Here is a 14,792-nt window from a genome sequence, read left to right on the forward strand (position 1 = left end):
TCAAGAACTCAGTCTCTTTCCCTTAATGAGCATTATTTTAATGGTTTGAACTCAAGCAGCTCCGCACCTTAAATGAATCAGCTTGAATGGAAGGGGAAAAAAATGTCAATTTATCAAATCAATCTGCAAAGATTGAAAATTCAATAAATTCTGCAGCAAACCTCAGAAGCCTATCAGTGTAATGTGTCCAATATTAGAGGAATCACATTTGAATACTAAATGAATATAAACGTGATTAAGGTTGACTTAGGCCATTTTATGTATTCCTTTTTCAAAAGGTAGAAGTTGAATTAAGAGATCGCGCAGTAGATTGAGATTTGTTCAGAGATGTGTTACCTGGTTACCAGGGGCTGGTTTAGCTCACTGGGCTAAATCGCTGGCTTTTAAAGCAGGCCAGCAGCACGGTTCGATTCCCGTACCAGCCTCCCCGGACAGGCGCCGGAATGTGGCGACTAGGGGCTTTTCACAGTAACTTCATTGAAGCCTACTCGTGACAATAAGCGATTTTCATTTTCATTTTCTTTTCACCTGCTGCCGTGGATGGATAGTATTAAACGGTCCATTGGTTATTTTCATGCAGATATGATGATCAGCACATCCTGATCATTTCTCAGGCTTCTAAAACAGAAGCACTCACTACATGTTCAGGAGTGGAGGTAAAACGGGACGACAAATGGATGGATCAACATGCAATCCAACGCGGTGGGCATCGCACATCTTGACCTGATTTGCTAGTCTGCGGGGATGTTGGGCCTACATCCTGGGGACAGCCATGTTATACTGGTTCATGCTAACAGGCCTCAGGGCTGAATGGTTTAAACCTGTAAAAGGCTAACTGTTCTAATGGGGTGAGTCGCAAAGACCGGGTTCAATCAGTGATCTATAGTGTCTGGGGCCAGGGAAGAAGGGTGTCAAATCTGTTGCCGTGTCCTTTTTGCTGGAGCAGTTAGCAGGAACGTCCTTAATTCCTGAGGTGCGTTGAGAAAGAGAGGAATGAAAGGCCAGCTTCAATTTGTCACTCGCCCCTTGGGTTGGCTTTTGTTCCCCACCCCTGGGTGACCTGAGGAGGTTCGCGAGTGACTTGCTCGCCACCTCAGAAGGTGGTCAGCATGAGTCACATTTAGGACAGCAGAATTTCTGCCCGAAAGGATGTTGACCTCTGCTATGGCTCAGCTGGCAGTACGCTGGCTTCTGACTGTGCAGGTTGTGAGTTCAAACCCCACTCCAGAAACATGAACACAAACCTCCAGTGCAGTACCGTGGGAGTGGTACGACACCATAGCTAGTCAGATGAGCCATTGAATTGAAGCGTCATCTGCCCTTTCAGGTTGACATAAAGAGCCCTTGACATGATTGGAGAAAGAGCAGTGAAGTCATCCCTGGTATCTTGACCAATATTTGGCATCTTGACCAATATTTCACTCAACATAACCAAAAGAGGTTGGCCGAGATTCTCCGCCGGAGTGATTCTCCGTTATGCCAGTGCCTGACTCCGTGGGACTACCTCACAATGGAAAACCCCATTGACCGGCTGGCATAACGGAGAATCCCGCCGGCGGGTCGGGGCAGAAATGTGGTGCGGCAGGGTGGGGAATCCCGCCCTGTAACTCTGCAAAAGGCACCCCACCCTGTAACTCTGCAAAAGGTGGCTGTCACATTTTCTGCGCACACTTGATTACATTTCAAAAGTATGAGACTTTGAAAGGCGATAGGTAGGTAGATCGATAGATAGATTGCTAGATCGATAGATAGAAAGAATCATAGATAGAATAGATAGATAGCCCAACTGCTCACTTAAATATGTAAACTGGATCTCACCCAGCGAGGGCGAGAGCCAGGCCGCGACATCATGTCACCGAGTCGGGCGCGAAGAGGCCGTTCGATCGCGCCCATTGTCGAATGGGAGCTGCGTAAAGCAAGGCTATAATTTTGCCTTATTTGTTGTGGAATTAATGTTGAATTTGGAGCCGTAATGACCTCTCTACCTCATGTTTAGTGAATCGCACTTTTGGTCTATGCACGAACAGGCAAACTGTCCGTCATTATTAAATTGTCAGAAATGTACATTAAGTATAGAGAAGGGGGGGAAAGAATTATTTTTAAAAAATTTATTCAAAACAAGCCTAAGTGAGGATATCACTAGAATCGTCAGCAGCAGGAGAGTTCTATATACAAAGGAAAAGGGTGTGTCAATCAGCCAATTGCTCTCTCGCTGTGAGAGTGGCTAATACAATGAGTTTCTGCAAGCTTTTCTACCCCCCCACCCCGGGAGAAAGTGTTCGAAATTTAACAAATAAAGACAAAGGGAAAATGCGGAAAAGGCTGGCATTTAATTCTCCAGCACTAGTTGACTTGTAAAGCACTAACATCCAAACGGATGCCGATGCAGTGCACACCACGTAATGAGCAACATTCAGTGACCCAGTTCATTCTTGCGATGTTCTGTGAAGCTGCAACATGCCGGCGTGGCTTTAGGGGACATTTTCCTTTGCACAGAACGCACAACACACAAACTGGCCATTCAGCCCAATTGCCTGTGCTGATATTGACCCTCCACCCCAGTCTCCTCCCTCTTACTGGTGAGTTTATTGCATTACTAAGGTTACTTTGTACAGGTGGAGTGCATTGATTAATCGTTTTAGAGTATGTAATTCTTTTTGTCCAATTCAGGGGTAATTTGGCGTAGCCAGTCCACCTACCCTGCACATCTTTGGGTTGGGGGGGCAAAACCCACGCAGACATGGGGCAGAATGTGAAAACTCCACACGGACAGTGACCCGGTGCCGGGATCGAACCCAGGTCCTCGCCGCTCTGAGGCAGCAGTGCTAACCACTGCGCCACCGTATCAGCCTATTAAATAGGTATCTTGAGCACATGTAAAGAGAGACATCCCTCCCCGGGAACGACATTTTGGTTTGGTGAGGTAAGCTTCCTTTGATGTTTTGTTACAGTGATTCATGTGAGGCTGCCATCCCCTCTCTTTATTAACTTTCGCTTGATTTAAAAGAGCATAAAGCAAGACTTTTACTGATCTTTTGTTTTATTTTAAAAGAGAATTCAAAGAGAGACTTCTCCCAGGCCGCCAGTATTTTCGGTGGCACTGGGGAGTCCGTGTTCCCTGCCTTTGTGGATTGCCAGAGGTTGCAGCCTCTCTTTGATCACCTGAAGGGTCAGCTCCTCAAAACTTTGGTTGCACATCAACCTCACGCTCATAACCTTCGGTCAGCCGGTGCGGAGAGGGACCGGGAGGGTGAAGGACCTCCTTGTTAGACTGCTCCCGGGCCTGGCCAAGGAGGCCGGCAGCAGGTCCAGGCAGCGGGTGGCTGAGGGGGGGTCATTCAACCCGACTGCCCGCCTCTGGTCCGCATCTACGCTGACTCCTGGATCTCATTGGAGAGAGAAGGCACGGTGTCCGCTGGTGCACTTGAGACCTTCCCCGACCGGTGGGCACTGCAGGGGCTGGACTGCACCATCAGCCTTGCAAACAACGTTTCAATTTAATCTGATTAATTTTCCTTCAAGGTTTGTCCTTTAGTTAATGTGCCCCTTTAAGAAGCTGTTAATTAGTTTATTTGTTTCATTGTTGTAGTCAAAAAGCGTATAAATTAATTAAGTTTCCTTTAACGATTTGTTTGTTTTTTGTTACTGTGCTCTGTTAGGGAATTTGTTCATTTTTTAAGCTTGTTTATTAGTTCATGTCCTTTTGGATTTTCACTCAGAAGAGTAGAAAGAGAGACACCCCCCCTGGTGAGAGGCTCCCTATGTGGGACTCCTCCCTTTTTCCCATCGGGTTTTTGGCGTTGCACACGGCAGTCCAGTGCAATGGAAGGGTGAGTGGGTTCATGGACTCCCAGGCCACATATAATACAGGTGTGTGAGGTTGCAGCCCTTGCTTCACCACCTACGGGTGCTGCTCCTCATGTGTTGCTTACACTTCAGCCTTCTTCAGATAAGGAGACCAAAGCTGCGCACAAAATCCCAGCTGTGGTCTCGCCAAGACCCTGTACAACTGCCGCGGTGTTTACTTCCCACGTTGCAACAGTGGCTAATTGTCAAAGGTGGCCCGTTGGATGGAAAGCACGTTGGGATGTCCTGAGGTCATGAAAAGGGCAACAGAGGTGCAGGCATTTCTACTTTTCTTTTGCCAGTCAACTCTCCTCCTATATCGTAGCGGCCCCTAGGCCACAGCTCTTCACATAAAGCACACTTTCCTCCCATCCAGATTGATTGGATGCAAATCAAATTGGTGCTTAATTGCTTCATTCTAAGCCACCCACTATCTCCCTGCCAAACTCCCCATTACAATATTTAACAAGTGAAGCAGACACTCAAGTAGAAACCCTATCCCCCTCCCACGGCGCTGTGTTGTCTCAACATGACTACATTGCACAGCTCTTCCCTCAGGCTTCTACCCGCTCATGCTTTGGGACTACAAAGCTGAAAAATGAAATATTTTTCCCAAGTGCTTCCATCTCAGTGAAGAGGATGCGAGCCGATCCATACCCAACAACCTGCTCTGAAAACTCTGCTCACATTTTAACAGCTGTGAAAAATTGCACCACAGCAGTTGCGGCAATCGATCGTGTTCTAAAACAATCAACAAGGTTCTAAATAAAACAATCCACAACATTCTTTTTTTTAAAAAGTCAATTTGCCCTATCTCCCAATGTTAACAGATCCTCTAAAAAATGCCGGGATCCGTATCCGTATCCACCTATTTGCCAGGAAATGACCGAGTTCTTATTTTGGATCGTACTCTATCTGTGTACCAGCTTTTACTGAAATCTGTCCATTAGCTTTTGAGATATATTTTTGCCAAACAGACTAACAGACAGAAGTGAAAACAGATCTCTGTCCGTCTTCAGTGGCAGGGATAACTATTAGAAAACATCAGTGTGAAGTTATCAAGCTGAAAGAGAAAGACCACTTCATATAGATATGTATCTGCCAGCATTGATACATCTCGTGGAGAGGGTTACAGTTTGGGCTACTGTCTGCCAGTCTTTGGTTTCTATCATCTTAGATTTCACAATTTATCACGGTACAGCATCTAGAGGCACTGCAATTTCAGGTTTTCCTGTTCAGAGTTGAAACCTTGGAAGAATGCGTTTTCCAATAACCGTTGTGTTAACCGGACAAAGGTACTTAAGTTTCTCTTTTTTACGAGTCAGTGCTTGACTATCGCTCTTGTGGAAATTTGGTTTTCTCTTCAAGGAAGAGTTGGGAGAGGGGAAAAGGAAGAGGGGGGGGGGGGGGGGAGAGCGTGTAGTGGCAAGAAGAGGGGGGGAAAGTTTTAACAAATCTCTACAAAAACAGAGAACAGAATCACATGACGGCACAACATCGAAAACAGTAAAACCACAGACGCAAACCAAGGACCATCACTGGTTTTCCAATCGGGGAAAAGTAAAGCTGGAGCAGGTTGAGAGGTGGCAGCTCCAGGAGAGTGACCATACAGGCACCAAATACGACTCACAAAACAAACTGGGGGCGGGGGGGGTTTGAGCGAACACTGCGGGCTGGATGACTGATACCCAAATAGCTTGCTATGAGACAAAACGATGGCCCCCATCACAGTCCATGCACTGATTATAGAGTCATGAAGAGGGTGTTTTTTTTTATTTTTCAGAGAGGAGCTACCACTACTATATGCCAAAGATGAATGCTTCACGAGATCAAACATGAATTCGAAATCGTTTGGCAAGTAACAATGCTTCCTGACAATAAAATTCTTTTCATGCCATCTGCAGTCTCTTCAAAAGTAAAAAATTAAATTGTCGTTTCACACAAATAAAAGAAACTTGGAGGGGGTGAAGATAAACGCTGGACAGAGCGGTGACAGCGAGGAAGAGGTTCAGGTGTGGGGTGGAGGGGGGATCAAGAGGGGAGCAGAGCGATTGTTTGTCAACCTTCCACTTCATTCAATTCTTAAAAAAAAGAAAAATCTTTCATACACAACTTTCTTTGGCAGCCCAGGGTAGTGGTCACCACCCGCCCTGCCAGGTTCGATGGCAAGAAAGGATTTTGTTGCCTCAAAATAAATAAACAAAGTGAATCTCTTTTGCGTTTTAAAAAAAAGCGGAAACAAAAACCAATCGAAAAAGAACAAAAATCTCTTATATTTTTGTTGAAAAAGGTGCCTCAAAAAAATTCAAAATTATTCTTTGTCTTTCAAAATGTATGTGAATATATATATATATAAATTATGCAAATATATATATAGATTTCTTCATTCTCTACCACCAAAATTACATGCGGTACATGATGAAGTGTGATAGCGAATAATGTCAGCTATAACTGCTGTTTGACAACAACATAAAATTCAACTAAAAACCAGGCATGCGTTAACAGAAAACAACATCCCATGCAACTGTATGTAGATGCTGGGGTTAGAATGAGGGAGTGAATTTCTGTGTAAACGTATGATTTGATGGTGAGGGACTGTTGATATCTGTCTTTTATAGTTTTTTTTCCCAAAAAAATACTTCCCCCCCTCCCCCAAAAAAATAAAATAAAAATATGTAGAAAACTCCGGGAATCTTAAGACTTCAGGGGCTTTTGATCAACCTGTACCAAATATATTTACTTAATGTTAATTTATTTTTAAAAAGGAAAATGCAAAACCCAGTAAAATATTTTTTTGCTAGAAAAATCTTTTGCTGAATATCTCCTCATAAAACTGCTCTAATGCTTATATATAAATATATATACATACATACACACGTGTACATATATATATATTTAAATATGTAGGTAAGCCTGGATAGATGATTCTAGGTTTAAAAAAAATAAATCATACACAGAAATTCTTTGATATCTGTTCTCTATTACAATAGCCTAGCTCATGGCAAGCCTTAAGACAGAGAGAGAGAGAGAGAGGGGGTGGGAAATAAAAGGACCAGCCTAAAATTTGCAATAAATCAGCTCACTGTCTGGCAGTGACAGTCAAAATGCTTCCGTCAGTGAACAAAAAAAAAAGAAGAGCAACTGGAGTGGGAACGCCAAAGGGAAAAGGGGAGGAAGTCAACGCAAACGAAGGGGACCAATGTCGTGACTGACGGCAGACATTTTGGGGCATCGGTCAGATTAACACGGTTTTCCCCACGTCTATTACTAATTTCGGCTATCTGTAGCTGGGCACAGCTCCGGCAGCGTCAAAATTAGTGCAAAAACGATACCATGTTAACCGCACTTGAGGTCCCATGGGTCCGTGTGCTATCACTGAAGAGCAGGAGAGCAATTAGCAGGATTAACGTGAAATCTTCATTATCCCATGCGTAAACATTTCATTTATTCTGAAGGGGGGTCCCAGAAGGATTACGGGCAGTAATTCCAATTTATCACCCCTTGATCAAACAACCTAATTTCCTGTTTTCCCCCCCTCCCCCAACCCCCCCTCCCCCCCACCCATTTTTTGGGGCATTTTTGTTTTGTTTATTGTCCCGTTGCTCAGGAAATCTCCACCTGAAGTTCCTCCTTACTTCCCGTCCCCACACTGTTCCATGGGACCTGATGCCTTCGACTGGGGTTCCTCTACCCATTTCCATTTTAGTTATTACTTTACCCTCAATAAGTTATCTTTTCAAGAGAAGGAAGGAGAAGCAAGTGAAAATGGACTGACCTAACCCACCTGAGCTGGGCTCGCACTCATCAAGGTCTTCATCGTCGCTTGCGCACTCCGCTGATGACACGATGAGATCATCGGTGACCTATAATGAAGACAGAAATAAAGTGTCACAGAAAATATCAAGGCGGGCCATTCTTTCTACAATTTCAAACAGGAAAAGAACAACCTGCAATTTATACAACACCCTTTTACAATGTCCATAGGCGGCATGGTGGCACAGTAGTTGGCACTGCTGCCTCACAGCACAGCACAGGGACCGGCGTTCAATTCCGACCTTAGTTGGCTGTCTGTGTGGAGTTTGCACATTCTCCCCGTGTCTTGGGTGGGTTTCCTCCAGGTGCTCCGGTTTCCTCCCACAAGTTCCCAAAGATGTACAGGTTAGGTGGATTGGCCGCGCTAAGTTTCCCCGTAGTGTTGAGAGATATGTAGGTTGTGGCGGCAGTAGAGCGGGTGAGCGGGCCGAGGTCGAGTGCTCTTTCGGAGGGTCGGTGCAGACGCGATGAGCCAAATGGCCCCCGTCCGCACTGCAGGGATTCTACGCTAAGCACCTTCCAGCCAATGACCTTTCATTCCAGGTTCAAGTCAAACCCGACTAATGGGATGGAACGTTTCCCGTTGTGGTGCCGAGAAACATGGAAGCCAATTTGCACACAGCAAGGTCTCACAAATAACAGTGTGATAACGATTCAGAAACCCCCTCTTTTCGGGATGTTGCTTGAAGCAGACATTATGGGTCATGACTCTCCTGCTCTTCTTCAAATAGTGGCTGTGGGATCTTTTACACCCACCTGAGAGAGCAGGCAGGGTTTAATATCCCATCTGAAAGACAGAACCTTCAGCAGTGCAGCACTCCCTCCGTACTGCCACTGGTAGGGTCAGCCTAGATTATGGGTTGACCTCTGTGGAATGGAACTTTGAAACCCTTATCGTCCGAGGAGCGCGAAGCCACTGGCCTGGTCATGGCTGACTGATGACCAGAAGTTCAGAATTTCAAACAGAATCATTAAACAGAGTCATCAGGGCAGAACATCAGTGGCTGTTCAAGTGTTGCTTCAGTTACCAGTAGAGAATGCAGTTATACGGCATAGAAAGGATCTATCCCTGGTTGGCAGTAACACTCATGATCTCGGCTAGCATGGCTATAGAATATCCCTGTCTACAACAGCGTGGATGTAGTGCATTGAAAGTTGCATTGTGCATTTTGTCCACTGAAGACTTCAGTACAAATCTACCAGCGGAGGGGGCCTAGAATGAAAAAAGAGCCCAATCTTTTAACAGCATAGAATCATAGAATTTGCAGTGCAGAAGGAGGCCATTCAGCCCATCTTCGAAAGAGCACCCTACTTAAGCCCACACCTCCGCCCTATCCCCGTAACCCCATCTAACCTAAGGGCAATTTAGCATGGTCAATCCACCTAACCTGCACATCTTTCGACTGTGGGAGCAAACTTGAGCACCCGGAGGAAACCAACGCAGACACAGGGAGAACGTGCAGACTTCGCACAGACAGTGACCCAAGCGGGAATCGAACCTGGGACCCTGGCGCTGTGAAGCCACAGTTCAAACCACTGTGCTACTGTGCTGCACATGTACTCCTGATTCTCAATGCCTCCTACTGAATATCTTCGCAATGGGCTTGCTGATTTTCACACACCTGCGATTCTCTGCATTACAACAAACCAATCTCTCGACCCCCCCCCCCCCCCCCCCACTGCGGCCTCTGGAACCCCCCCCCCCAACTCACCTATAAGGGGGTCGGTGAACCTCCTGCACCCAACCTCATAAGGGCGGGGTGCCCCCAGGCCCAATCACCAGCACAGGTAAAATACATCTTGGCACTGCCAGCCTCCAGGGGGGAGTGGAGGGGGTGCAGGGGCACCTAAGGACTCCCTTATGGATGGGGGGTACTCCCCGATGAGGTCACACTTTGTCCTGTTTCCTGCACTGAGGAGCTCCACAAGCTCCACTCCACCCCCCAACATGACCTCCAAATCTTCCGAAGCCTCAACTCACCCATAAGGGGGTCTTTGGTTCCCCCCCATACCCCACCGCACCTGCTCAGGGCACCCCTGGGCCCAATCTTTGGTGTGGGTAAAATGCCAACCAAGCAGTGCCCCCATCAGTGCCAGGGTGGTACCCAGGTGGCAGTGCCAGGGTGGGTGCCAGGCTGGTAGTGCCAAGGTGCCTGGGTGGCACCAGAAGTGCCAGGGTGCCACCCTGTCCAGATGGTAAGCACCTGGGGGTGTCCAATCCCCTGGGAGACCGCCACGAGTGCCGTTTCAGCTGGTCCCCATTTGTACAAAACAGCACTGAACGGCGCTCGCCCGACGTCTCCAAGGCTGGGAGGTTAGATCCCGATCCCTTGGGTCCCTCGGGGAACTGCATATTAGAGTGGGACTAGCTGTCTCGCTCTAATATGTCAATTTGGAAAATAGTCACCCCGCCCACAATGAGCGGGATTCAGTTTGAGATGTCTCACGGGATCGTGTTAGATCTCGTGAGGTGCGGCGAGACGGGTAGATTCTGGAAGAGGGATCTTCGGCATCTAGCGGCCATGCCACACTGCCTTTCGGTAGATCGCGCCCAATGTGCGTGTGCATGTATTATGTCATGTATATGTGCACGTGTATTGTGATGTGTGTGTGCAGGCACGTGTATTATAGTGTGTGTGTGTTTTACAATGTATGTGCATGCACGTGTATTATAATATGTGTATTACAATGTATGTGTGTGCATGTGTATTGTGATGCGTGTGTATTACATTATGTGCGTATAACGATGTGCGTGTATTACGATGTGTGCGTGTGTATTATGATTTGTGTGTATGTATTACATTATGCGTGTATGCACATGCATTGCAATGTCTGTGCGTGTATTACGAAGTGTGTATTACAATGTGTGTGTATTACATTGTGTGTGTGTGTTACATAATGTGTATGCGCATGTGCATTACGATGTATGTGTATTACGATTTGCGTGTATCGAATTATGTGTGAGTGCATATGCATTGCAATGTGTGTTTTTCATTACGATGTGTGTGTGCATTACAATATGTGTACTATGGTGTGTGCATGTGTGTTATGATGTATGTGCATGTATTACCATGTGTATTACCATGTGTGTGTGCACATGTATTGCAATGCCAGTGCATGTATTATGATGTCTGTGTGCATAAGCATTACCATATGTGTATATTATGAGGTGTGTACATGTATTATGATGTGTGTATGAGTGACAATGTGTGTGCATGTATTACGATGGGTGTACATGTATTATGGCATGTTTGAGTATATATTATGATATGCGCGTGTGTTAAAACGTGTGTATCTATTCCGATATGTATGTGTGTGTGTCCCAGAACAGCTGGTGCTTGTGCAGAGTGCTGTCGGGCAAGCTTGCTCCTGCTGGGTCGTTGGCAGGGAACAGATCACTCTGACCAGATAAGGCCATCAGGACAGGGGCAGTAATGACAATATCGCTCATGCAAGTCCCTGGAAACTGGCCAAGAGGCGGTGAATGTCATTGCTGCTGATGACCTTCATGTCGGTTGACAGCATGCATTGCTGGACCTGCTGCCCTTGAGCACATTGCAGACGTGGAGAAATCCCTGGGTGACTTGTTCGAGGGAAACCCTCAAATTGAAGATTGAGGGGAGGTGAAGGAGCAACAATATCCTGTACTCTACTCATCCGTACATTACACTGCATCTCGCTGTTCGCAGCATGAGATATTTGTGCAGATTTCTTCCTTCGACAGAGAAGCCTTTCTCTCTGAGATCCATTTGCAGATTTTCAAAGTCTTGAGGATAGCTTATGAATATTAATTTGCTGTTCCGTGCCTGTGGGAAGCTGCATTCCGTGAAAGTACAACAGCCCGTGCTGCAAAGGTTTTGTCTGTATCCTCTGAGCCGGGTTTAGTGGATGAATAAACTGCACAGTGTCGTACTGAACCTGACGATTAGGAAGGTGTCAGCTCAATCACTGGTCTATGCTGAGCTGACACCTTCAGTCCTGGGCGCGAGAGAAAGTGTGCATGGAAGCACGTCGAGAAAAAGGGAGAGAGGGAGAGGCAGAAAGAAAAACACACGCAGAGAAGGAGTGTGCGAATGGGTGAGCACGGAATGTGTGCACCATGTGAGGTAGAGAGAGTGGGATGGAGAGAATGAGGCAGAGAGGAAGTAAATGTAAGCGGGAAAGGGGGTGTGAGGGAGAGATAGAGAGCGTACGTGAGAGAGAGTGAAAGTGAGTGCGTGTTTGAATGTGTACACACGTGTGTGGGTACAAATGTGTACTTTGTCTGCACGTATGCATGTGTGTTCTGAGAACGAATGTGGGTACATGTGCACATGTTAGGGGCTGGTTCAGCACAGGGCTAAATCGCTGGCTTTTAAAGCAGACCAAGGCAGGCCAGCAGCGCGGGTTCAATTCCCATACCAGCCTCCCCGAACAGGTGCCGGAATGTGGCGACTAGGGGCTTTTCACAGTAACTTCATTTGAAGCCTACTTGTGACAATAAGCGATTTTCTTTCATTTCATTTCATTTTTCACATACATGTGCGTGCACAGTTGCGTGTGCATGTTTTTCCACATGTATGTTCTTCAGGGATGAAATTAGACAGCAGGTAGTACTTCAGCCTGAGCTTGTCATTGTTACCTATCAGTTTATAACATGTTTCAGTGAGAAGAGAAGAATGACATTCGGTTGGAAAACCCGATTGGTGAAGGCGAAGGCATTTCCAACAACGTGCATTTACGTAGCACCTTGAACGGATTTCCAAAGCACTCCCTTCCCTGGACATAGAAGTCAGGTTATAAGCTACTGCTGTGCTCATCATATGATATCCCAGGGAGCAGATATCCAACTGCGTAAAGAACTCAGAATCAGCAAGTGCAGCAAGTTACGAGACTGGAGTTATTGAGCTTTAAGATCCCCTGCGGATATAATTTCAATATTCACATTGTTCATTACAATTTTAATTGCTCCTGTCATAAAACGTAGTCGTTAAAATTCAGAATTTGTGGCAACGTGTAACCTGAGCGTTTAAAAAAGAATGTTCCCTCAAATCCCTCCAATGGAGACGGAACACTCCCTCCCCTTCCTTTGTAACCGATGGATGGTCCTCTATCCCGCTGACCATTCATCAGCCCATATATAAAGTGCCTTTTCCACAAACCATTCCCCAAAACAGTGTTACACAAAGGGGGTTGACCTCTGGGGGTGTTGATCCAGAGAAGGTGTCTGCCTTCCTGTGTGAATATAAAAGATCTCATGGCACTATTTTGAAGAAGGTAAGAGGAGTTATCCCCAGAGCCCTAGGCTAGTATTTATCCCTCTCTCAACTTTGCCACAATAGATTATCTGGTGATTATCACAATCGCTGTTTGTGGGAGCTTCCTTTGTACGTGTCTTGGTACAAATGTGTACTTTGTCTCCAATATGCATGTGGGTTCTGAGAACAAATGGGGGTACATGTGCGCATACATGTGTGTGCACGTGTACGCCTGCATGTTTTTCCACATGTATGTTCTTCAGGGTTGAAATTAGACAGCAGGTTGACCGCCGCATGTTTCCTACGTTACAACAGTACAGAAAAACCTAATTGGTTGTAAAGCGCTTTACACAGAAACATAGAAAAATAGGAGCAGGGAGTGGGCCATATGGCCCCTTGAGCCTTCTCCTCCATTCATTCTGATCATAGTTTATCATCCAACTCAATACTCTGTCTCTCCCCCCCCCCCCCCCCATATCCTTTGATCCCTTTAGCCCCAACGGTCTCAACGGCTTTCTGTGATGGCGAATTCCACAGGCTCACCACGCTCGAATGAAGATATTTCTCCTCATCTCAGTCCCTAATGGTTCACACCGTATCCTCAGACTGTGACCCCTGGTACTGGACTCCCTCACATCGGGAACCTCCTTCCTGCATCTACCCTGTCCAATCCTGTTAGGATTTTATAGCTTTCTATGAGATCGCCCATCATTCTTAGTCAATAAGCTTAGTCAATCGCTCCTCAAAGGTCAGTCCTACCATCCCAGGAACCAGTCTGGTAAACCTTTGCTCGACTCCCTCTATACAACATCCTTCCTCGGATAAGGAAATACACAGAATAGTCCAGACGTGGCCTAAACAAGGCCCTGTATAATTTCAGCAAGACATCCCTGCCCCTGTACTCGAATCCTCTCACTATGAAGAGGCTGGGGGGATGGAGAGGAGGGGGGAGGTGGGGGGGGGGGGGGTCTTTACTCTGAAGAAGAGAGGGCATAAGAATGACCTGACAGAAGCCTTTGAGATTTTTCACTTTACCTGTGTTGTTCCTCGTGTCTTAATAAAGCTCGTAGTCTCAAAGTTGGAGAAGATGCTTTGTTGTGAATTTGTTCTCTCTTCAAAGCTTAACTTACGGCTACCTCAAATGCTGCCTGCTTGTGTCTGTGTGTCCTGCTACCAGTTCTGCCTTCCGTGAAGTGTGTCCTCACTTCCTGTCCCAGTGTATTTATAGCTCTCCCGTGCTCCCTCTAGTGTTTGCTCAGTTGTATTGTATCTACTCAGATCTACAATCACCACATCCCCCCATTTTTCTTTACATATTTTCTGTACATCGTTAAAGAAAATTGTACAAAACAGTTAGATTACTTACGGTATGTGTATCTATACAAGAGATGGTGCTATTGCATATTTTACAAAGCCAATTTATATTTATGAGTCCAATCTTAATAAAAACATTTATGAGTCCAAACTTGATGAATTTGTTCACTGAGTTTTTTCTTTTGTTGTTGTTGACGTGGTGAATGTTGTCGGTGTTCTTGTTATTTTAAGTAACCAATACGTCATCCCGAGGTGTTTGCATGGTCGAACCACTGATGTTGACTGACATGGACTTTTTTCTGTGCTTGTGGTATCGATTTATTATGTCATCTGCCTTGAAATCTGGTGTGCTTGCTTGTCCTGGAGCAGATGTGAGTTTGTGCGATATGTCCGCGTGGGTTCGTACTCCACTCCCGGTACCATGTGTTGTTCCTCGTGTCTTAATAAAGCTCGTAGTCTCAAAGTTGGAGAAGATGCTTTATTGTGAATTTGTTCGCTCTTCAGAGCTTAACTTACGGCTACCTCAAATGCTGCCTGCTTGTGTCTGTGTGTCCTGCTACCAGTTCTGCCTTCCGTGAAGTG

The 14,792-nt window shown here is 46.0% G+C and overlaps 1 protein-coding gene across 6 annotated transcripts in view; it reads right to left on the minus strand.

The window, feature by feature from the left end:
* nrxn3a (neurexin 3a) overlaps window positions 1-14,792 on the minus strand; it is a 1,956,983-nt gene that overhangs the window by 36,173 nt on the left and 1,906,018 nt on the right. For 4 of the 6 annotated variants that reach the window (XM_038773738.1, XM_038773746.1, XM_038773703.1 and 1 more), the window contains one exon: window positions 7,631-7,709. In XM_038773738.1, coding sequence (XP_038629666.1) covers window positions 7,631-7,709 — 79 coding nt within the window. Of the gene's footprint in view, window positions 1-7,621; window positions 7,710-14,792 lie in introns of all 6 variants that reach the window. The other 2 variants (XM_038773729.1, XM_038773712.1) reach the window with 1 other exon arrangement.

Source organism: Scyliorhinus canicula, chromosome 2 (assembly GCF_902713615.1).
Source record: "Scyliorhinus canicula chromosome 2, sScyCan1.1, whole genome shotgun sequence".
Taxonomy (NCBI): domain Eukaryota; kingdom Metazoa; phylum Chordata; class Chondrichthyes; order Carcharhiniformes; family Scyliorhinidae; genus Scyliorhinus; species Scyliorhinus canicula.